The sequence below is a fragment of the Zeus faber genome (assembly GCF_960531495.2).
Source record: "Zeus faber genome assembly, chromosome: 16".
Taxonomy (NCBI): domain Eukaryota; kingdom Metazoa; phylum Chordata; class Actinopteri; order Zeiformes; family Zeidae; genus Zeus; species Zeus faber.
The window spans coordinates 29349965-29375374 of NC_137202.1; the positions used below are offsets into that span (position 1 = coordinate 29349965).

At 44.5% G+C, this 25410-nt stretch overlaps 1 protein-coding gene across 1 annotated transcript; it reads right to left on the reverse strand.

The window, feature by feature from the left end:
• LOC307242158 (uncharacterized protein) lies at positions 1–24066 on the reverse strand (the record flags this gene model as incomplete). The annotated part of the gene is made up of 21 exons (XM_080016491.1): positions 1–912; positions 4422–4530; positions 4695–7140; positions 8918–8964; positions 10880–10987; positions 11444–11581; positions 12188–12292; positions 14617–14889; positions 15391–15543; positions 15632–15796; positions 16158–16304; positions 16914–17132; positions 17222–17383; positions 18752–18898; positions 20607–20825; positions 21691–21795; positions 22241–22366; positions 22608–22650; positions 22847–23037; positions 23453–23488; positions 23605–24066. 21 exons carry the CDS (start codon positions 24064–24066, stop codon positions 296–298), a joined length of 6018 nt encoding a protein of 2005 aa, XP_079872617.1. The 3' UTR covers positions 1–295.
• Between the last annotated feature and the right edge of the window lie 1344 nt (positions 24067–25410).

The window sequence follows — 25410 nt, forward strand, 5'->3', positions numbered from 1 at the left end:
CGTTCATCTGTTGCAAAGAAATCTGGACGTGATGAAGGAGATCCAGAGCAGAGGATTTCACATTGATTTTATTGGTTTTACGTGGAGTAAAACTCAGCACAAAAGCACACGTTTCCCACAGACTTCTACACTTCACGGGTTCCTTAACGTTGATCTACAAACACACGTTCAACGCTGACGCACCACATCACGTTGCTTTGGAGCTCGCTCTTCGTTCCGTGCGAATGCAGTTGCAGAACCTTCCACCGATGAAGCGACAGGACTACCATGAGAAATTAAAAAAGGAAAGAGCAATTCAAAGCATCTCTGGGGGTTTGTTTACCTCCAGCTCCCACTTCTCCAGAAAATCCTGCAGGTTCAAATTAAAAATGTCAATGCCTTTGGAGGACAGGTGGACGCCGTCGGCCCGGTACAGGCCGGTGTTGGAGCCGCAGCGGATATTGTCGTGCGTGAGGCTGGTGCCGCCCAGCTCAGAGATGATGGTGTGAATTCTGCGGTTGATTGTGGATCTGACCAGGTCTACTTCGTGGTTGTCTGCCGAGTGGCGCCACACCCTGCGGGGAAGGATGTAGGACCAGACCAAGAGACACTGGGGGAAGATGCTTCTCATGGAGGTCAGGTCCTTCTTCACCGACGCCAGCAGGTCGGTGGGGCTGTCCGTGCTCAGGTCGTTGCCTCCGAGGTGCATGATGAGCACGTCCGGGTTCGGCCACTTCACTTTCATCTGGTGGAGCTGGGGCAGTAACTGGGGCCACGTCATGCCCTGTGTCCCCTTCCACCATATCACCACGTTACTGGGGTCCATGCCTAGCTGCATACCCACCTCCGGAGACTTAGCCCTCGACTCTGCCCAGTAAACCAGAGAGTGGCCACAGATCCACACGTTCTTAGGCTCACTGCTGATCGGCAAACCTAGAATGTCAAGAGAATGCCATTTTTAGTCAATAGAAAGGAGGAGCTAATGTGATTGTTTTGCCGTACTTTAGCCCTGAATATCTGGAAACATGATCCAGAGATGGATTTATTTGGCTAATTCAACATCTAGCCTCTGAAGTCAAAAACAGTGCTTGAATCACAGTTCTGACTAAATGAAGAGCTTTATAGCTGAAGCAGTCAAACCACTTAGTCCCTCTGAACAATTTACTGATTTAATGCTACTTTATGCAGTTATTTGAAGCTACTTTGTGCAGTTATTTGAAGCCATTTTAATGTTTTTTAATTGATGATTGTGCAACCATCATTCTATGACTACTTACTAGTGAATAATCAGTACTAACTAGTGCATCATAGCAGAGGATGTTAAGTCACTTGGGTTTGAATGTTCAGGCAAAATTTCATAAAATGGTAGAACACAAAATATCTAATCTAAAGCATTGCATAGAAAATGTACTTTACGACACCAAAAAAAGTATTTATGTAATGTACATCCATGTTTTGTTATATATGTACAGTAGTTAATTTGGTACTTCTATCTGTACCAATTAAATATTAACCTATTTTAAGTGACTGAAAAGGTGCGATTGTTTTACAATGAAGCAGTAGAATACTAAAACCACCACCTACCTTGATCTTCTAGACAACAAGCAAACAATGTTAACAGACAAAAAAAAAAAAAATCATCAATCCAGAAACATCAAAACTACATTTTGGATGAAATATTTTCTAATAACTTTAAGGGGTTGAAGCCTGAAAGATTGTGAGTAGCTTTGAAAAGCTTTCAACTCTGCCCTAGCTGCCACATCAGTAATCTACATACAGCGTTCGCTGATGCAGAAACTTGTTGAAATTCATAGTTTTCAGTCAGTTGTCTCCAACGCTAATCTCATTGCATTTGCAACATGCAGAAAGGGGATTGAACCTTACTGATGTAAAGCTGCCATTGCTATAAGTTTTATTTTAATAATGCACTGACATTAATCAAAACCATCAATTCAAATATGACTTTTCTGTCCCTAAATTGACAATGACTGGTTAAACCTAAATTATTCAATATTATGTATAAAATCACTCACAATTGATATCATTACCATGACAACTTCAATTGCTGTTCTCTGACTACATACTGGACCATGTGTTCCCCACTATCTGCTCTTTAATCCCAACTGACCCAGATGAGAAATGGAAGCGTGGCTTTGTTTTACCTGGAGGACATAACGTAGTCTGTGGAGGAAGTTGCTGTGCGAATGGCAAAGATGGAAATCTAATCCGTCGAAGGAGCCAAACAGGCAAATCACAACCTACTTCCAATTGCAAAGCTCTTGTTTTCATCTTTACTTGACGTATGAAAAATAAATTGTAGAAAAGTTCCATGCAGAAATTTCATTCATTTAATTTCATTGGCTCTAAACTACAATGCTGCTAATCTATAGGCCTACGGCCTGGGCTCGATATAAATAGTCTGTGTTAGTATATTTGTCGGTATAGGGAGGAGCTGTAGCTCACTATGTAAACTCAACTCTGGCTTAAAGTTAAAAAAAATGTAAATGTAACTGTAATAAACAGTTATGCATGAATAATCCTACTGTTAAAATTAGATAAACCATACATACATAAAATCAACCCAGAGACTATTGCGCATTCTGGGATTAGATGTTACATCAGGATCTTGGAAGAGTTTATTCATAACTCAAAAGAAATGTTTTTAATTCATGTTAAATCAGTCCTGCCCTGTTAAACAATCACACAGTGGCTCATGCACAACTGGGTACTTCCCAGTATAACCAGTCACACACCTTTTGCTCAGTGAACTAACCAGTAAAACCAGTCATTTATTTACTGGAGAACAGATTTCAAAACATCCGTGGCATCAAAACGCAGAGTCAAATTGATGAATATGATCAATCACTCAATTAATCTATCAGGGCAAGAGGCCACTTTCTGTCTGGCACTGTGTTATCATTACATTGCACTTGTGAATGTTAATTACCTTAATTAAGGAAATGACTTTGTATACATATACTGGATAATCTTCTTGTTCTCTGAAGAGCCTGTCATTACAATTCATCAAGCGTTGACATCATAGACATTAGGCCTTAAATCGGCCTTACTTAGCATGGTAATAAATACAAGTACTCCTCTGTTAAATAGTGCCGTTTCTTGACAGATGTAGAAAGCTCTAAACTGGTCTACAAACACAAACATGACAAAACAAAATGACTTACCCTCAACGGTTTGACTACACCCTTGTGACCAAGCATCCAATTCATTCTCTTTTAAACTGAAGAGCAGTCTTCGATTCTGGACAAACATGTCTTAACAATGACGTTTCTACCAGGCTCACCATACAGCTGGACTAAAATGTTTATTTGAATATAGTTGGCCACGACTCGATACAGCTTGACCAACACACTTTGGCTTTCACAAACTTACACTTAACGACTTAAACTATGACGGTCCGAATACAAGTTAATGATATGATTTTCTCTGTATGTTTGGGTTAATTCTGAAGGGCATGCCATTGTTGCTGCTAAGCATATATCAAAACTGATGTCAAACAAATAGTTTATATATAAATATATATTCAACACTCTGAATTAAAAGCTAATTCAATTCTGACTTTTGGTTGACAGTAAAAGATTAATGCTCTAAACCGTTTTATGCTAGCTGTTGTCAATATGCCTGCTATTGTGCTGTACAAGGCTTCTGACACACAGATTTGAATGATAACTTTGATAAACCACGCCGCTGAAAGCCAGATTATATTTGCCCTGTTGCAGTCTGGATTGGACGGATATCTTATCTAGTCACAGTCAATGTTCAAATCATCTCTTCGACGGTCTGATGGGCAGTGAGCGCTAGCTAACTAGTGAAAGCAAGATGATACTAGCCAGCTGTGAGCCCTCATTACAGTTTTCTCAGAGTGGGAAGATGAGCTGTTCCGTCATCCTGGTCTTCTTTGTACAGACTGCTTCCTGGACGGTAGGACTTGAGGAACGCGATGGAATATCACTGTCCTTAACAGGCATTCTGGAAAATCATCAACTTCAAAGCAAACTCAACTAAGGCATTTTTGCCAATAAAACAAATGAATTAAACTAAAGAGAAAACAATACTCCAAACCAACATAATTGCTGGCATTAAATAAACATATGTCTAGTATAATGAGGAAACAATTACTTAACCTGAATATTCTCATCTAGGAATTCATTGCGTCGTAGGTCAAAGCAGGTTCGTTAACTGTATAATTGCGAAGTGTGCCAGTGACTGATCAGTGGACCACTATGTTTGGCTAAGGGAAACTTTTGAGGTCAGTTTATGGAAAGCTCGGAAACAAAAAGCTGACCACACGTAGATTCCCGTGCAGACTGATGTAACTGGTAGCCAGATTTCCACTGCAGCTCAGCTGTCTAATACAGCTTATTAGACAATCATCATGTAAGTTTCAGTTGCCTGGCTAGATGAACCAATATGAAGTGTCATACCTGACGAGGCCGAAAAACTATCCTTGTTCTTGAATTGTTTCTTGCGGTTTCGCATCTCTTTAAACTGCAAGTCCCTCTTCTCCATAACTCGCTGGTGGTACAGATCCAACTGCCAAAGAAACACACTTTGTGAAGGCTTAATTGGCTTAGTAGTACTAAAGTCTGGTCAATCAACGGTAAATTTCACAACTTAATTGAATACAATAGAACAGAAGCTCCAGCCGATTGTTTCTAGAGTAGCATGTTTAATGAATTAATGAAGCTGTTCCATACCTTCTCTTTTTGCTTTGCTTTGATATCATCATCCATCTCTCCTGAGGTCCGGAGACTGGAAGACTCTGCAGGTAAACTGAACTGGACCGATTTCAGAGGTTTGGCTGGTGTTTGTCCAGCCAGAGATTTGACAGTCTCAATGACCTGCAGGCATCGCGCCACAGTGGTGGAGATGGCTGACTGAGCCTCCTCTCCTGCAGGACTTGATGATCTGGCTGGAGCCTGTGGAATAGCCTGGATGGCTGGTGGTGGTGAAACTACCGATCCCATGGGTGGAACCTGCAGCTGGTTGGTAGAGCCAGTGGGTCTGGCCATCGGAGAAAGACCAAGAAAAGGAGGTGCTGCAGCCGATGAAAGGGAAGTGGGAGGAGTAAAGGGATGGTACCCCTGGGCATGGTGTAGGGGAGGTCCCAGAGGTGGCCCAGTTGGAGGTCCAAACCTCTGGGTTGGTGGAGCAGCTGAAGAATAAGCCATGGAGCCCATGCTGGGCGGAGTGGAGGTCTCTGTTGAAGGGTAGTAAGTGGTGGTTCCAGGGGACCTGTTGTTTCCTGAGGTTGAATGGGAAGAAGCAAAAAGTGTTGGTTGAAACTGAGCCTCCTCCCACTCATGAGGGGTGGTGGAAGAGTGTTCATATGCCCCCCCTAATGTCATAGTAAGACTCTGCATCTGTTTGGCCTTCTCTAAAACCTCCAGTTCCTGCTGGTCCAAGAAGCTCTCATATTCACATACACCTTTGTGGCTGTTGAGTGGCTCCAAGCTTGAAGCCCGGGCAGGAGACCGGGAATGACTCCATTCCGATTCAGTAGAGCCAAGTCGTCCACTGCACCGCTCTTCCCTCTTGGATGCAGAATAGTCAGTTTCCCTTTCAGCTGAAGATGTCTGCTTCAGTGTGTAGTGTTTCTCCTGAGCTAGGCTGCCCAGCTTGGCAACATCCCCTGTAGTCAGTGTCAGGCCGATGGTTCTCAGCAGGCTATGAATCTTATTGTAGGGTTCAAAGTTGCTCCTGGTGTCTTCAGTAGTTTTCTCCAGAGGAAACCGTTTGGGACTTGTTGCTCTCTTCCCTATTTCGAGATGTTCACTGTTTGCAGAGTGGTCTGATTGTAGCCCTAAGATCCGAGAGAAGCCACAACCATCTTGAATGGCCCGTTCATGGGGCAACAGGCCATCTTCAGGCAGTCTGTTACTACATTGGAGGTTGTCATCATCACTCTTCTCCAATGCTGGAGGTTGAAGACAAGCCGCTGCTCCTTTGTTAAGGATATCCAGGAAGGGGTTGAAATTGGCCCTCTGAGTTGGAGGTGCCTGGTCTGGGGAAGGTTTGGGAGAAGGACTCTTGGGTGGAGAATCCATGGGAGATGGTGGTCTGAAGGTCATTTGTCTGAAGGTAGGTTGTGGTTGGATGGGCTGAGTGGAGAGGGTGGTGGCGGGAGCAGCTTGATGGGTGGAGACAGGCACTGGGGCGTTCTGAGGAGGTGGTGGTTGAGAAACAGGAGGCGCAGCAAGTCCCTGGAGGGACTCTGGATTGCTGCTGTTCTTGGCCAGAGGCAGGTCGTACCGAGGATCATCTGGTCTGGCACCATAGGGTTGGTCACTATACTGGTCTTCACATGACTCGTCATAAACATCATAGCGATCTGTGTAAGTACCACTACTATAGGGACGGTCGCCGGAAGGACGATCTCCATAGGGACCACCGCCATAAGGACGGTCACCATAGAGTCGATCATCAGGCTGGCGGTCCCCGTAGGGCCTATCGTATGCATGGCCCCTCAAAAGACGGTCACTGTAGGGGTCAACATAAGAAGGATGACTGTAAACTCTCTCATACGGATGGCCATAATATGATCTTTCAGAATCACCAGGAGGAGACCGGTAGCGGTAGCTCGGGCCTTCTTCCCTTTTCTTTAGTATGGATCGGGTCGGTTTGTATTCAGTGAGTGGCACAGCGATCCGGCCATGGTCGTAATCTATGCACGTCCTCTGTGATGGGTCTTCCCCCCTGGTCTCCACCATCGCCTTCTTGTAGGCGATTAGCTCATTCAGTTTGTCCAGCTCCCTCTTTTTCCTAACCAGCTCGTTATCTACCACACCCCCTTGCTCCCTCATCCTCCTCTCAGGTTCCTTGCTGGTCTTGCTTCTCTTCCTGCTAGGTCGGTCCTTGCTCCTCTCCCTGCTGCGACTCCTGCTGCGACTCCTGCTGCGACTCCTGCTGCGACTCCTGCTATGCCGACGAGATCGCTCTTGGCTATGACTACGCCTGTAGCTGCGTTTTTCTATGTAACGCCCATAATGATCTCTGGCTGGACTCCTGCTTTTACTCCTGCTCCTGGAGCATCTAAGGTGACTGGAGCTGTAATCCTTGCGTCCCATGCTGGCTCTGCTGTCCTGGGCTCTCAGGTTTTTAACTACAGCCTTCAGCTTGTCTGTTTCCGCTTTCCTGTATAATCTGCAAAATGTAAGGGACATTTTATCCAAAAGGCGTTCATGTAGATGTTAATTATCTGAATCCTAATGATGTACGCCTTGTAGGGCATTAGACTGCTTATACCACCGGCCGTTCAACAAAAATATAAAGTAAGGACTATTAGTTTATATTTTCATGCATTTTGATTCGGGTGTTCAGTGCAAATATTACTTTTCTGCGGTGGCAGCAGCAAGGTTGGGGGGCAGGAAAGGCTCTTCATATAGGCCATCCCTAGCGTAGGGCGTGACGCAATTTACGCACCCTTCTCCCTCGCCGGCGGCACCGATGATGTGCGCGCTAGTGAAGGGTGGCCAGCGATCAGAGCGCCAGAACAATGTTTTTTTATTTTAGATGTAGGTTCTTTTATTTTCAGTCTGCTTATGGAACAAAACAAGTACGCATGGAATGGTATGGAACGTGTCCATGCGTTATGCGCAAAGAATAATCTTAACGAGTCCACGAGTCTCGCCCCGTTCCTCTGTGTCGTCGTCACACTGTTTTTTGTTGTTTTATTAGGAGGAATGGGGCACGGTGATCGGGGAACAAGGAGAGCCGTGTTCACGTCCGTGTCCGGAGGCTTCACACATAAAAATATATTTGAAAAGTTATCCCTGTGCATTTGGTAAGCTTCTGTTTTATCCTGTTATTGTATTGCAGGCTGACAAAAAAAAAACGACTGCTAGACTTGAAGATTCTCAGTCGACTGATGGGTTTCTGACTGATGATTTCACTTGTTGACTTTCAGGGGGCAGCCCTAGTTATTTGCATACAGTGAAGACTGTATGAAGAGAAGTGGTGTACTGTTGTTTCCTATGTGCTGCTTTGGCGACATCCAGTGCTATAACAAAGTGAGTTTCCTGTTTCCTTACAGGAGATCTAAGATTTGATAAAGAGGACCTATTATGCTCCTTTTCACACAAATTAAGATAAGTCTTTGAGGTCCCCAAAACATGTTTTTCAAAAACAAATTCTGAAAATACCAATTTTATGCATTAGAGCCATTCTAACATGCCTCTAAATCCATTGTGTTCTGAACGCTCTGTTTGGGAAGAGCCTCCTGAGACCATGATGTCTGTGAGCCAATGGCCTTTGAGCATGGCTTCTGGGTTTCGTTGTATTTACTCCATAACTTTCAATGATTTCACCTCATCAGTGAAATTGTTCTGTTTCTGAACAAATTTGAAGCGAGAAATAAGCAACCCAGTTGCTGAAACTTCACCATATTAGATCTACAAGGCTTAATATAAAAGTTTGTTCCAACTTTCATTGCCGTGACCCAAACTTGTTGGACCCCGACACTGCATCTGGAATTGTCAGCTCGTGCAGAGAGTAGAAAAAACCCCATTGGAAATGGAGCGGGGAAAGCAGTCGGAAGCCTGACGCTCACAGACATTACTTTGTCAATAGTTTACCTCACCTCTGAGACGTACACCTGACATTGTAACATTACTGTATATACAGTATATAACGGAAATATAAAGGAAAGGCATAATAGGTTCCCCTTTAGGTTTAAAAATTTGCCCCGTTGGACTGCATTTAAGCACAGTCAGAAGCTGCAGAACCGTGGTAAACTTCTCAATTATTAGTGTTCAGCAAGGTTATGCTACGAACATTTATATGATCAAACTTTATTAGTGCGGGGCCAAATTCAGGAATGAGGGGATAAATGTCTGCAAATGATGTGAACCAACATTTTAAAAAGGCTTGGGTTGAAAATTAGTGAGCCTATTCTATTAAACAGAAAGTACTGAAGACTCACCCAGTGTCCTCAAGACCCTTTGATTCCTTGGTCAGCTTGATGGTCATCTGCAACAGGAAATCAGACACTATCACCATATTTTTATATATCTGGCACCAAGATGTTGGCAGAAGATCCTTTAAGTCCTGGAAGTTGGAGGTGGGGCCCCCATGGATTGGGCTTGTTGTTCCAGCGCATCCCACACATGCTCCATGTTGGGCTGCTCTCATTAGGGGTGGCCACAGCGGATCATCTGCCTCCAACACCTTGTGTTCTGAGCATCTTCCTCCCTTACACCACCCGCCTGCATGTCCTCCCTCAACACCTCCATGAAGCTTCTCTTTGGCTTCCTCTTTTCCTCTTGCCTGGCAGCTCCATCCTCAGCCTCCTTCTCCCATTGTAACATCTCGGCCACACGTGTCCAAACCATCTCAATCTGGCCTCTCTCACTTTTCCACCAAACTGTCCAACCTGAGCTGTCCCTCTAATGTACTTATTCAGTATATATACACACAATAATAATATGTAACAGTATATACTGCATAAAAATTATATATAACAGTCTATATATAAAATATATATATATATATATATATATATATATATATAGATAACAGTATATATAACATAAAAATATATCCCACCCATGGTGCCACTGGAACCAGATGATCCATGTTATTCACTTCACCTGTCACTGGTTTAATGTTGTGGCTGATCAGTGTATACACACAATCCAATACGATTACATAAAAAAATATATATATATATAAAAAAAATTGGTTTGAAAATTGTAATATTGACACTTTGTTTGGAAGTTATGCAACCATTCTCTGCTTAACCCTAGAATATGACATTTGCAAAAGAAAGATGACAGTTTAAGCTTTGCAACTCTGCAAAGCATTCATGTTGCATGTAATGTGGATAAGCCACATCCTTGTTCTCCAAGTAGCAAATCAGAAACCAGAAAGCTGCATATCAAATGGAGGAGACATTGCAGAATGCGTAGGGAAGACGGAGCAGACATGTTGGAAGAAAGAAATTCATCAGAATGAATCAGTAATCAATCAATACTTTTGTGTAAATCTGTGAATTACATTCACACTGACACTTTTTATGAAAGTTTACATCCATTCATTACAGTTCAGAGGATAAAGAAACCAGACCCGGGCGACCTCAGTGAGATCCAGAACAGCTGTAATCTTCATTTTTGTGTTGAAAAACAAGAGATTTGTGGCAATAATGATGGTCAGTTGAAATTAAGAGCATGGTTGAGATGACTTTTTTTTGTTTTAGTCCATTATGGCATGCTTTCATAATGGTAATCCCTTAAAGTAACAAACCATATTATAGGATCCCCTGAACCAATGATGGTCTGAATCCCCTGAATCAAATGACATTTATCATTTGATGCTGACTGATAAAATGAACCAATGTACATCTGTAAATACTACAGGCACCGTATGACGGACTCCAAAGGGTTCAATTAAATACCACCACAGCTACAAATGATTTTAAATATTTTATTTCTGTATTAGATTGAATGTCTTCGATGAAATATTTTTGTAATGCACCTCAGATTGTACACCGAAAAGTTGGGAGTAATTCTCATAGTTTAAAATGTCAATATTGATAATAGTAATGTAAGCCATCTCAACAATGAGCCTTTGTACATAACTGTACATTTTACACTCTATATAGATATGTTTATAACATATAGATATGTTCATATATATTTATATATAAATATGTTTCTTAGTAATTATTATATGTTGTATGTAAATATGTTGTATGTAGATTTGGAGCTGTAACAAAAGTAATTTCCCCCTGGGATTATTAAAGTATTTCTGATTCTGATTCTGATTGTATCAAAATCAAAAAGAAAAGTGAGATCCTGCCCAATACCCAGCAAAACAAAATAGTGTGTAAATAAAAAATGCTGAATACAATTAAAAACCATCCAGAGATTTCTGGTACTGGTCTCACCTTTCCTTTGGTGGCACCCACACCCTTAAGTTTGCGGACAGGCAGGAAGATGCTCTCGGTGTAACGCTTGATCCTGATGGCCTGGTGTCCCCCTTCAGCTGTCTCGTGCTGGGGAGACAGAGGATGCTCGCAAAGTTAGTCACAACCAGGACCCTGCCTGGCCACCGTGAGCAGGAGCACAGCTTTCAACTGTCCACAACGTTTAGGCCATAATCACATCAGATGTGTTTTTTCATTAACACCCATATGCCCTGCTCTACATTTTTTCATGTTCCCCTTGGGCTAACAAGACAAACTGATTGTTTGATGGAATAACTGAATCAATACTTTGACTCATTCATCATGTGGAGACTAAGGCCAAGCAGACAGAGGCATTGATTAGAACAGCTAACAGTCTATGAAGTTCAGAAAACGGCATTATTTCTGAATTATATGGAGACATTATAATAACCAATGTCCCAGGCGATACCTAGTCCCATATCGCAATATTGATATTATAACTCTATATCGCTCGGCCCTAGTTTCAGGGTCTCCAGGTAGAAAGAGAAGCAGGGTGGAACTCACTGGGACAACGCTGAACTCCACCTTCTCGTTCAGCTCCAGTCGCTTCTTCTCGATGACCTCTGACAGGCGGAAGTAGAGCTGAGGATTCTGGGAGCACTTGATGAGGCCGGAGTCCTCTGAAAACTCGATGACCATGCCCTGCAAGACATAGTCCTGATCTGACGGAAGGTTCTGGTCTGTGTGTCTGGTAATTTAACTACACATTAAAATAAGGTCTCTACATGGAGTGAGTCTACTGCTGCCACTACTTCTTTAAAAGAGATGGATGATTCATCTGCAACGGGCTTCTCTTCTGACCCCAAATCTATTCTATAAGTTCTACTGCCTGGCAAGAGGGCACCATGGCTAGAGCAGTTGTGATCATGATCATCACATTTGAATAATAAATTATGAATTATTAATATTATTAAAAATATATATCACATTAATAAATTATATGTGATTGATGATGTGAACTCAATGTTTCTAAATGACTTTAATATTAATATAAATATCTGTACAAAAGGAAAGGAAATTGCAAAGAACAGCCATTTATTGACATTGAACATAAAAATGTAATCTGTCTTAAACCACCTGGAAATGCACTATTTACGTATTGCAATATTTCTAACATTGCTTTACAATTCCCCCTTCAATTTGGATGGAAACGATGTGACAAAAAGATTACATAATAATAATTGTGACAGGTCCAACTACGGCCCATCAGATCACCGCAGCAGGGGAGAACAGGAAGTCAAGTCTTACTTGTCGCCGCTGCTCCGTGGACTCCTCGAACGAGTCCGGGAGGATCTCCACGTATGTGGCCCGCTCCTCCTTTGTCCCCTGTTTGGTGGCGATGTTGAAACGCACCTTCACAGTGGAGTAACAGTTTTAAATGACTTGATCTGACGTGGATCGGCACAGCATCAGTGTTTGAGCAGCGGAGCCAAAATATATCATATATCAGAAAGCAGAGGGCTACGAATAGTGGGAAAGGGAATACAATGAAGGGCCAAAATACATAAAACATTAAGTAAATAAAACCACACAACCAAAACAATAAATAAAACGGGCTCGAGTAACACGTTATCGTCGCCTGGTTCAGTGTGTGTGTGTGTGTGTGTGTGTGGAGGAGCTGCCTGAGCCCCTGCCACAGTGAAACTGACCAGAGAGCAGACGAGAGGACAACATCGTTTTTTTGTACTGTTCGGCTCAGTTACATTAATTTGTAAAATGGTTTACAGAATGCATGTAATACATTATTTATTTGTGGATTTAGAAATACATTTACATTTAGTCAATTATCAGACGCTTTTATCCAAAGCAACTTACAAGGGAGAATAACATTCAAGCTACATTGCGACAGAGATTAGTGTAACAACAACATTAGTGTAACAATATGTCTCCGATTTTTTTAAACCGTAATACAGATTTGAAGATTATAGTATTTATTGATCTTTTTCCCCCATTTGTATTTATTGCATTATGTGTATTTGTGAATTGTGACACATTTCCTTCCATAACGTATTTTAGTTAACTTTGAAACATTTAACATTTTGGTACATTATGGCGTTTAGCTGGTACTTTTGTTCAAAGACATTTCCAAATATATTTTTTCGCAAGTTCAAATATAAGAAGAGAAGTTAAGGATATAAAAAATAGATTGACGTTATGAGCAGCAGATAGCAGCAAGTCATTTTGATGGTAAATTCCCACGTGACTTGAACACAGCATCTGTCGGAGTAACAGTGGCAGAGACAGAGTCCACCGTGGATTCTATAAAACTCAGCCAGGGACTATGACCGTGGTCACTGTGAAAACTCTGCTTTTACGCTGTGAAAAAACACTGAGGCACTGCGCCCATGTCTTAAAATGGGAGGGAAAACCCTGCTGTTTATACTGCCATCATGTTCGTTAAAATGTTGGTAACATTCTTAAGCATTTTAACGCAACAGGCAATTATCCAGGTTGGAAAAATGGTGAAAATCATGTCCAGATATCATACAATAAGTCGATATAAAAATGATTGCGACAGGCCTAAGAGTTTCTCTGCCACCCAGAGAAACAATCCAAAAAACTTTCAAAGTCCCGTCAGAGCATGGAGGGTGAATGAGCATTCGATTACTGTTATGGATTTCAAAACAAAGATACAAAGAGAGACGATGGAGATGTATCCCTTCCACAACTTATCTTTTGATGGTGCTGGAAACCATATTTCCCTCATTTCACATTAGCTAGGCTGGTTGACCCCCTCTGCAGCCATGCACTGGGCCAACACAGTTTGCATGCAGAATTGGAGCATCCTGTTAAGGTCATGTCAACTAGGGATGGGGATCGCCAGGGATCTCACCATACCATAATACTGTGATTCTTTAATTATAAAGGAAGGAATCGCTGCCTGTCCTTCCATAAGCTCAACAACTGTTCGTCCGATCTACTTCACAATTGGCGGGTGTGTTGCTGGGGATCCAAGGATGCGCAGGATCGAGCTGCGCTAGTGTTTTGAAATACACCAATATTGCGAAACGATACCGCGATATATTACAATATATTGTGAATTTTTCTTATTTGACCGCAATAAAAAGTTTAAAATGCAACTCCTATGGCGCTTCTTGAAAATCCTGACATCATGACGTCACCTTGCACATGGAACCTACAAAGTCTACCTACAGAGTCTAAGAATCTGGGAGTACGATCTGTCATATTATGTTATTAATGTTGCCCACTCGTCGTCCTGGAAGGGGGGGGGGGGGTTTCCTCTTTCTGTGGCCCCTTCTCAAGGTTTCTTCCTTTTTTGGGGGGGTTTTATGGGAGTTCTTCCTTGCCGGGATGGAGTTAAGACGAGGGGATGCTGTTGATTTCTGTGTGAAACGTGGGTTTGTGGAGCCCTCTGAGACTGTATTGTAACAGCGGTAGAAATAAGCATGGCTGACTGACGGCACAAGGATGTGCACTGTCATTTAAATATTCTACTCAAAAATGTAAGTAACCTACATTTTTAATACATTTTAAAGCTTGGACATCTGAAGTTGGCAAAAGCTTAAATTTCGAGCAGGAAGGTAACTTAAAGGACTCATATCTTATCAATTCATGTATGTAAATGAGGTATTTTTCTCATTGTCAATATGACTAAATATCTTTTTCACGCTCTGGTACTGAAAGATGATAAATGATCATTCTGCTGACGTTCTTACCTTGTCTCCGTCCAACATGGTGGCCGTGGTCAGGATGTCATGGAGGCTGAAGCTCAGCTGTTTCTGCTCCCCAGCCACCGTCATCACCAGCCGCCCTACCTCGGGGTCGTCCTTCCCTCTCTCGCTTTCTCCGCCTTTCTTTTCTCCCACCGAAGGCTGGTCCTCTTCCTGCTTCACCCTCCCCTTTACCAAGTCTCTGCCCCCTTCAGTGTCATCTCCGCCCACTTCAGTCTGCGGCTCCTCTTTGTCAACTCTTTCTTCTTTAATCTCCACCTGACGTTCCATATGGAAGAATTCATCACAACATTTAGCCACCCACAGATTCTGACTACGAGTGCCCACTCTTGAGAACTTGAATACAAATACTGTAATTTTACCTTGATAGTGAGAGCACTGATTTTAAAGATGACGTGTGTTTATTTTATTTATTTACAGTATTTTAATTGAGTGAATTTGGTTAGTTTGAAAAGTAAATGAGATATAACATGAAACAGGAACTCGTTGACTACGGGATTGGGTGTTGTCCATCACCTAAAATACAAATAAATCCACACTGATTCGTACCAGAATGCACTTCTTCTCGTACTCTATGGGGGTTTCAAATATTAACATTACTCTGCAGAAGATCTTATTCATGGTGTCTTAACTCCTATAGGGAGAAATCTTATTTGCTTAGTTGGGATAACTCTCCTTTCCATTCTGAAACATGTAAATGTAAACCGCATGAGAAGGTTGACAAGGGCCAGAATCTGGTATTGTTATTGTATTTTCTACCTTCAGCATCTCCTCTGCTTCCTCCTTGACGGTTACTATGCGATGAGCCTGGAAGCTTCTGCAGACGGCTTTGAGGACCGTTCCCTCGAACCGCTCCTTGCTAATGTTATCGAAGGTTCGAGGGTCCAACATCTTGAATCCCAGCGGCGTCCACTGGAACACACAGTGCAGGAGGTCACAGTAGAATGAGAGCGAGCAGCTGCTCGAGCTGCGTGTTGGGAGCACTGGGAGGATTGCTCACCTTGTCCTTGGCTGCTGCCAGCACTGCAGCCACCTCCTCCTTCTTCTTCTCTGATTCCTTCAGCTTCTGGTGCTCGCCCTCCACCCGTTTTTTCTGCTCCTCCAGTATTTTATCCTCTGCCACTCCCAATCTCCTCAGCCTGATGGCCTTTGTTGTCCCTGAGGTCTGAACAGCCGAAATCAAACAGATAAACACACCGTCCAGGTTCATTATCTTGTGAAACGCTCTCCATCCGCAGACTTAAAGCTGAGACACGGTTCATCATTAACTACACCGATAATGGCATATTCTGTGGTGTCTAGGTGGTGAGGTGTTTAAAGTTCTGCTGCGCTGCCTGCAGACGCTGCCAGAGGCTACTGGCAGTGCCCCTTCTTTTACTATTATTGCACATCCTATTGTTTTACCCAAATGTCACCACACTACTCATCCCAGTTTTCGAGCCACACACGCACACTATGTATTTAAAAAAATTAAAGTATTAAAAGGTCACGGGAACTCTAGCGTGCGACCATAAATAAACACTCACCGCATGCAACGTAAACTCCACCTCCGTGTTGATGTCTTCTGCGCTGAATTCCATGTTACTGAAGTTCTCAGAGGTTTCGAAGGGAAGCTCGTTGTGATCCTCAGCCTTGATGGTTCCCGTGATACTAGCGAGGCTGGTGATCCGACCCTGAAGCAGAGCCAGTCCCGTTTACAAAACCTTCTCCTACTAACGTTACCGGGGTATCTGTAGTTTTTTTTTTTAATTTATAATGACTGACTGAGTTATAGTTGGCATGCACATCGGTATTGGCTGATATTCGCCTTATCTGTGAATGTTAATATTCACAGATGGCAGCGGCCGATGTTTATTCAGCATTCCCCCAAGCAGACTAGCGGCTAGGGCAGGCCACCCGTCCAGGTATATTAATGGCTGCCAAAGTATATTTGACGACCCATTTCAACTTTGTCCCATCTGCGATCGATTTTAGAAGACGCAGCACTCCAAGCAGGATGTCATGCTGTGTTCATGGGAACTCAGAAAACTGTAAGTGATGCTGCGTTCAGGGGAACTCGGAAAACATTGGTATCGGCAACCAGCCAAATTGCTATTTTAAACATCAGTATCGTTCCAGAATTTCACAATGGGTGCATCCCTACCTTAAGGAGAAGGTTTAAGATGTGCGCACGCAGAGAAGCACATAGCGATGTCCAGCAGTTCTTTGAATTGAAAAAAGCTTCAACACAGCCTTGTGTCACAAGATGAGCTGTCCTTGGGACAGAACAAAATGTCACTCACCTTCTCCCTCTTCTCCTTGGTGTAGGCGAACGTGAAAGGGATCTTGGGTTCGATGTTGGCCACCTTGTATTTCTTGCCCATTACGTCAATGAGCACTTTGATCAACACATGGTCGTTTTTCAGCAGCGTGACTCCGCAGTCCAGACGGTCGAAGGCCACGTTTGCCTTCACCGATCCAATGTTGGCGTAGATCTGGCCTGAGCAGCCAGGCTGGGTTGACTGCAGGTGGACAGTAAACACACTTGTCCAATCAGAACAAAACTCATCGATGTGTGTGAATTGATCGGAGAGTGTTTCAGGTCACTTACGGTGGGATCGAGGATGGGCTGCCTGACGATGCCCTCGTACAGCTCGGGGTCCAGCTTGTAGTCAAAGCTTGCTTTGGGGGACGTTTGGGCCTGAGAGTTGAAGGTGAGGAGGAGGTTCTCCTTCACCCGCCGGATTCTGATGGCCCTCGGACTTCCCACAAACTGCACACAGAGCACACTCCAGTCAGACCAAAATGAAGTTGTGGTGCGATTTGAGCAGCCACATCTGTCTTGGGTCTAGTTAACTTCGGCCCGGGATCAGGGGTGGTTGTGCACCTGTTGCTTATCAGAGCAATTGATGAGCATGGGTTAAATCACACACACACACACACACACACACACACACACACACACACACACACACACACACACACACACACACACACACACACACACACACACACACACACACACACACACACATTCAATTGCTTGTTAACACAAATAGCTAATGAGCCAATCACATGGCAGCAGTTCATTGCGTTGAGGCATGTGGACATGGTGAGGTTCAAACTCAGCATCAGAACGGAGAAGAAAGGAGATTTAAGTGACTTTGAACGTGGCATGTTGTTGGTGCCAGACGGGCTGGTCTGAGTATTTCACAAACTGCTGACCTACTGGGATTTTCACGCACAACCATCTCTAGAGTTTAGAGAGAATGGTCCCAAAAAGAGAAAATATCCAGTGAGCGGCAGTTGTGTAGACGAAAATGCCTCGTTGATGTCAGAGGTCTGAGGAGAACGGGCAGACTGGTTCCAGACGATAGAGAGGAAACAGTCACTCAAATAAGCACCGGTTACAACCAAGGTTTGCAGAACAGCATCTCTGAACGCACAACACGAGGAAACCTTGAAGCAGATGGGCTACAGCAGCAGAAGACCACACCGGGTGCCGCTCCTGTCAGCTCACAACAGGAAACTTGCCTGGTCTGATGAGTCTCCATTTCAGCTGCCACCTTCAGATGGTCAGGGCAGAATTTGGGGTAAACAACTTGAAAGCATGGATCCATCCTGCCTTGTATCAGGGGTTCAGGCTGGTGGTGTAATGGTGTGGGGGATATTTTATTGGCACACTTTGGGCCCCTTAGTACCAGCTGGGCATGGTTTAAAGGCCACAGCGTACCTGAGTATTGTTGCACAGCATGTCCATCCCATAATGAGCACAGGGCAGCAGCTTGTGATGCTACTTCCAGCAGGATAATGCAGCACGTGACAAAGCTCAAAGCATCTCAAAGTGGTTTCGTCAACATGACAATGAGTTGACTGTTCTCCAACGGCCTCCACCGTCACCACATGTCAGCAGCTTTGGGAGGTGGTGCAACGGGAGCTTGGCCTCATGGATGTGCAGCCCACAAACCTGCAGCAACTGCGTGATGCTATCACACACACACACACACACACACACACACACACACACACACACACACACACACACACACACACACACACACACACACACACACACACACACACACACACACACACACACACACACACAGACAAAAGGATTTTTGTAAAAACGCCTACTCACCATCGCAACGGTAAACTCAACCTCCTCGTTGATGTCTTCCTCCGTGAAGCCCATGTCGCTCAGGTTCTCTTTGAAATGGAAGCAAAGTTCCCCGTGTTCCTCCGACTTGATTGTCCCGTCTTCCTCTTTGATGCTGGTAATGACACCCTGGGGTGAAAGGTGAGAGGTTCCTGGTAAGAGCTAGCACAATATCCGCTTAATTGTAAGTGTTCAGGGTTTTCTATTTTGGCAAATTGGACTTGGTTCAAAGTAAGCATGGTTCAAAACTAACAATTACATTTTCTTGCAAATAACTTTAATTTTAGGGGAATTAAGAGGAATTGTGTCTGTTGAGACAGCCAACATTACTTTAAAAGGCACAAAACATTAATAAGTTATATCTATGGATGAAAAATGCATTTCTTTTTTGGGACTGCACTAATTAAAATTCTTTAATTTACGAATGATACACCCTTTGCAGTGCAGTAATTCATTAAAGGACCATAGGCAATCATTTAATGCAACTGTCTTCCAAGGCACTGTACGGACACAGGCACACACACAAATCCAGATATACCTTTAAATACTTAGTTGTGATTGTTGTGATGTAGACTTGAAACAGCACAACATTTTTTCTATCACAAGACTAAATTGAGAAGATGCATAACATGCATGTAAATGTAGTAGTTCCACGTTGGTGGAACGAGCTGCCAAAAATGACCAGAGCGGGGACCTCCCTCTCTTTAAGAAGCACCTGAAGACCCAGCTCTTCAGTGAGTACCTCCTGTCCTAACCTACAATTACTTAACACCACCTTGCAGTATTTATTGTTACACGAATGTTGTTGTTACACTAATCTCTGTCGCAATGTAGCTTGAATGTTATTCTTCCTTGTAAGTCGCTTTGGATAAAAGCGTCTGCTAAATGACTAAATGTAAATGTAAATAACAAATATTTAACAAGGGCTGAGAAAATGAGCCTTAAAAGCCTTTTAGATTGTAAGGACACTGAGACCCCTTTTCCACCAAAACAAACCTAGTTCTGGGACGATGCCGCTTTCAAACCTTCTAAGAACCAGTTTTCGTTTAAGATAAAAACAGGCCCAGGAGCCATGTCATTATGCCACATTCAGGCACGCACACATGTATGCGCTTATGCATGCAACATGTGTATTATTATTATAATTAGTAATAAATTATTATCGCTCATGTTTGGCCGGCTTAATATGATCTTTTATGTCGACATTTCCACCATGTGTGACTGACCGTATTTTTATTGGGTTTTGTAATGAGACGGACAGAACATGATGAACCTCTATGTAAGTGCTGAAAACAAGTATGATATTATTTTAATGGAGGTGAAAAGACATTGGTCATTTCACATTGGAAAATTTGGGAGGGAATGAATGAGCCCGCTGGCACCGGATCCTACAGCTTGTACGTTGTAATAATTGAAAGAAAAAGTGTGTTTTGTCTGACTCAATAAAATGATGTATTTAACAGTAAGTCCACCTGAGGGCGCCACGGACCAGATTTAACGTCCATGAATTCCGTACTGCTGAGGCAGTAAGAAAAAAATGGCAGTCGCAATGTTTTACTCGAGCCCCCAGCCCTTGACCCAAGCGGTTCTTGGTTCTTTTACAGCTTCGAGGTGGTGCCGCTCTGGACTAGTTTTCCGGAGCCAGTGCTTTTGCTGTCCAAAAGCAAAGAATGGGTTTCGGATTAGGCACCGGCTCCGAACCGGCCCTCAAAATGCCTCTGTGAAAAAGGGGCATAAAGGTGTCCTGACAGTTTGAGTGCCCTACTGTTGCTGGTGGGATTTCAGGTATTTTGTCCTTTTAAACTATACAAGCGCGCACACGCCTGGCAGGCCTCACCGTCTCCCTCTTCTCTTTGGTGTGGCTGAAGGTCATGGGGATTTTGAGCTTGATGTTGGTGGCTCTCCTCTTCTTGGTGACAATGTCCGTCATCAGGTTTATGAGGACCTGGTCGTTCTTCAACAGGGTGACAGTGGAGTCCTTCTCTTCAAATGACACGTTGGTGCGCAGCAGGCCGAAGGTGACGTACACCTGCCCTGGGTACTGCCGCTCGCCAGGCTGGACAATCACAAGGACGGACCTCACCACGCAGTTTGATAACAATACCACATATATTTTATACATCATAACTGCTGCCAACTTTTCAGTCGAACATCTGACGTGCATTACAAAAACATTTCACCCAACAAATTCAGTTTAATACAGAAATTACATTTAAATTCATTCGCGACTTTGCTGATATTTAATTTAAGCAGAAAATGTTTGCATGATAGATACAATTTTCAAATAGAATTTTCACATTTCAAATTTCTGAATCCGAAATTGAAACAATAGAATCCTATCACCTTAGAGATTTCTCTAGTCTCAATTTATAATTGAAGATATGACTTGTGATGCGAGATACCCTGAAAAATGTGTTAGTAGCAAAACATTTGCTCCTTAAATTGACGTATTCTTTCATTGCCCAGTGTACAATACAGTACTGAGGCAACCAAATGCATTTCTCTGCATTTTACCATCCTAGTAACTGACGTATCTAGGGAGCAGTTAGGGGGTTTAGTGTCTTGCTCAAGGACACAAGGAGTCACGTACGGAACCAGCAATCTGCCTGTCACTAGACGACCCACTCGACCTCCTGAGCTACTGCCCCCTATATACTACATATAACATCCCATTTGTGACATCATGAGGGAATTTTATCAGAGAACTTTGGAGCTTCGGGCTTCGGTGGGTTCAGTTCAGTGTGACAAAGCACAGTTGGCTGTCAAGGTCAAATACAGTATTTTTAAGTGATCCCTTATCGATGTAGTGTAATATTTCTCATGCTTCTATTAATACTTTGTTCCACAATGACCAGCCCTCGGCACCAGAAGCCAGGCAGAGCAGACTGAAGGGAGGGGAGGTTGACATCACCGTGCTTTACCTGCGGCACCTTGATGGGCTGGCTGACCACGGCTTCATGGATTTCTGTGTCCACGTTCTCGGTTCCGCCCGGAGCCACGTTCACGTCCGTGGCTATCTGGTTGTCCTGTTCACACAATCAATTCATCTGCACTAGTACTTGTATAGTATGCACACACATAGATTTAATCACATTTGAACATCTTTACAGATAAATTCATCATAATTTGCATTTATTTTTTTTAAACTAGACACCTGATATATATTACACACACACACACACACACACACACACACACACACACACACACACACACACACACACACACACACACACACACACACACACGCGCATCAGAGCAATTAATGAGCATGGTTAAATCACCGATCTACACATACGAGAGGGGAGCCGTTGTCATGACAACATCCCATCTGCTCCCGGCTTGTTACAGCGCGTGCATGCGCACACACACAGATAATTTCTACATCAGCTATTTTTTCAAAGCGAAGAGACGGAACAAAATGCATGATGGGTAAAGTTCTAAGTGACGGTAGAGAATATTGCGACCCACCCTCTCTCTACAGACAGTGAAGTGGACCCTCACGCCGGTGACCATGGTCCGTGGATATCCAAAGAAGGCGTTGAATTTGAAGGTGAACTTCTGCAGGTCTTCACGTTGTATGGTGCCAAAGTTTGGCTGTCAGGAAAAACAAACGCAACTTTTAGCTAGGGCTGTGAAATGGGAATTTTAAATCATAGCGGAGAAAAGGAGCAGGAATACTTGTTGATATTAAGAGCTCAGAAATTCAAACTCAAGACTATTTAGTGACTTTTAAGGCCTAAAAACTGAATTAAAGACACTATATATGACTCATAGAGCTCATTCCAACCCTATTTACAGATTTTCGAGGAACATTTGACTGATGGAGCAGACTCACCCCGATGAAGGAGATGATCCCAGTGGACCGACCGGGCGGGGGTCTAAGGACAACGGGGAAGATGAATTAACATCCTGTACCCCGACAACCAACACAGAGTCCACAGCACACAGTGTCTTATGCGGGGAGAATAACGCTACTCCAATATTTGAGGCTGCCAAAGTGCCTCCGGGCCAGGCACCAACGCCCCAACAGGAAATACAACTGAAATGGGACCAAGAGGATGTCGGCAGACTCACTGTTTGAACGTCCTCGTCCCCAGCAGGCCGATGGCTCTGGAGCTCCTCCCTGGCTCTGGTGTGACTTTGGCAGCGGGGCTCTCGGGCGGGGCAGGCTCGGCGGCGGGGGCCTCCACGACCGCCGCTGTAGGCGCCGGGGTATCCGTCGGCGCCGGGGTATCCGTCGGCGGGGCGGAGATCAGCGCTTTGATCTGGAAGAGCAAGACAGAGCTACTGCACCGTCCTCAGTCGGTTTGCGGTACAGCCGCGCTGCGTCGTGCGCCGCCCTGAAAGGCAGCGCTGGTAGTTGCCATCGCTTCCTCTTTTTAGCTTTTTTTTCGGGGGGGCGGGGCGGATGCAATCTGACCCCTGGGTCTATTAAACTGTGGATTGAAGGTTTGTTGCCAAGACTCAACTTTTCACTTATATTAGAATGCAACGGAAAAGTAAATAGTTTAAGGCTGGGATTCCCCGATGCTGATACTAGTATTTGATATCGGTCGTGTACCAACATTGCAGATACAGAAATGTGATACAGATAATATCAGAAAGGAAACGTGTTGCGATCGTTCTAAAGTTCTTAAGTGCACAAGCCTTTCCCCTCTGGTTATGGTCGCCAGGACTCACCCACTGCGGCTGCTCCAGAGGAGGGTTCGCCACCAGCTGAAAACATGAACAAAATCCAGGGAACAAGTGTCAGTTTAGGTGGAGGAGCGTGTCCCCGACCCTGTTTTGAAATGTCTAGGACCGGGGGAGAGCCGGCGGGGTGCGGTGTTTACCGTGGACGTGTAGGCGAGTGGTGGGAAGGCAGCGTAGCTGCTGGGGTCCGCAGGGAGGGACGGGGGAGGAAACACCGGCGCAGGGAACGGAACAGGTCCACACGCCATGGGATTCGGGGGGAACCCGATGGGGGCCGGTGGAGGCAGGGGCTCTCCCATGTAACCTGCCGGGGGGCCTGGGGGAGGAGGGCTTTGGGGGCCATAGTAGGGAGGCATTCCGGGGCCCCAACCGCCCATAGGAGGGCCCCAGCCTCCCGGAGGGGCTGGGCCCCAGCCACCCAGAGGGGGAGGACCCCAGCCAGCCGGACGGGGCGGGCCCCACGGGCGGGGCCCCTCCGGACCCCAGCCTCCCGGCCCGGGGGGTCCCCAGCCGGGTCCCCATGCAGGTTGGGGCCCCCAGCCCTGCGGGGGTCCCCACTCACCCGGCGGAGGTCCAGCAGGTCCATAGCCTATAGGAGGCATCCCGAACGGTGGCCCCTCGTCGCTCGGCGGTCCGCGCCTCTGCCCCTTACCTCCCATCCCTCGCCCCGCAGGGCTACCGCTGGACGTGCTAACGGATGAGCTAACGGCTAACAGCTAACGCTAATTAGCACGCTAGGCTGCAGCACGTCCGGGAATGAAAGACATAGTTTTCATAAACTGGATCCGTGTAAGTGACTCAAAGCGGCGTAAACGGTCTGAACATTCACGTGTCGGTGCGAGCGCGGAGCAGCTAACGGCGCTAACGGAGCTAACGGAGCTAACGCACAACACGGTGCAACGCTACGTAGCATGACGCGACAACTGTTGCATTTTCAAAATAAAAGCCCCGTGGTTTGCAGGACGCGCTCTGCTTCATCTTGGCTTTTAACGGCGGCTTGCGTCACGCAGGGGGCGCTGCTGCCCCCCGTGGAGGGAGCTGGCGCTGCTGCCCCCCGTGGAGGGAGCTGGCGCCAATCACAATCACAGAAAATAAATAAACTAAAACTTAAGCCTCAAATTAAAAGTCCTGCACAGCAAGTAGACAGCCAATAACAATGGATAAGAAATGAAAAATAATAAACAATAAGCATCAACAATATCAATAAACCTGTTTCAGCAAGTCACCCTGTCAAAAAGATATGGTTATAACAGACGGATGAAGTAGTGCTTGTAGTTCGAATATGTAAACGCCGGTTTGATAGACATATCCTGAGTATCTTTACGTCAAACTTGACACCTCTGTGAGCACTTTGTCTTCACCAGCGCGCAGCGTGCGACGGACGGGGAAACTGTGCATAGCTTTCATTTATCCGATCACCACGGCAACGTCTCCAAACTCAATGAACCAAGACAAGAAGGATGTACAGGCTGCACGGGAGCAGAAACTGCGTTTATTTAGTCTGCGGGCTGATGTAGCACAACTCCAACAGTGAAATCAGAAAGGTGGAGCGTCCAGGAACATGAACAGTGTGAATGTAATTCTCTCTCGACCAAGAGGAAAAAAAAAAAAAACAGGCGTAAGATGATCAGATCTCCTCCAACCCGTGTGCAACACGTTCATAATGTCCTCGTAACCAAAATAAAAAGCGCGCGACAGGTTTTTGCTTAGCGACGATGCGACAGTGAGCTCTTCAACTTTTACGTGTTATTGCAGCGAGCGACCTGGCATCTTTAAATAAGCAGCGTGTAAAAATAAAAAATAAAAACCCCAAAAACCCTTACTCGGCGTTTACATTTAACTCTGAACTTAGTCGGTAAGAATATAATATTTATTGTTTCTATTTTTTAACATGTTCTTTATTCTGAACTGAAGGCAATCTGCATGTGGTCAAAACACATAAAGGC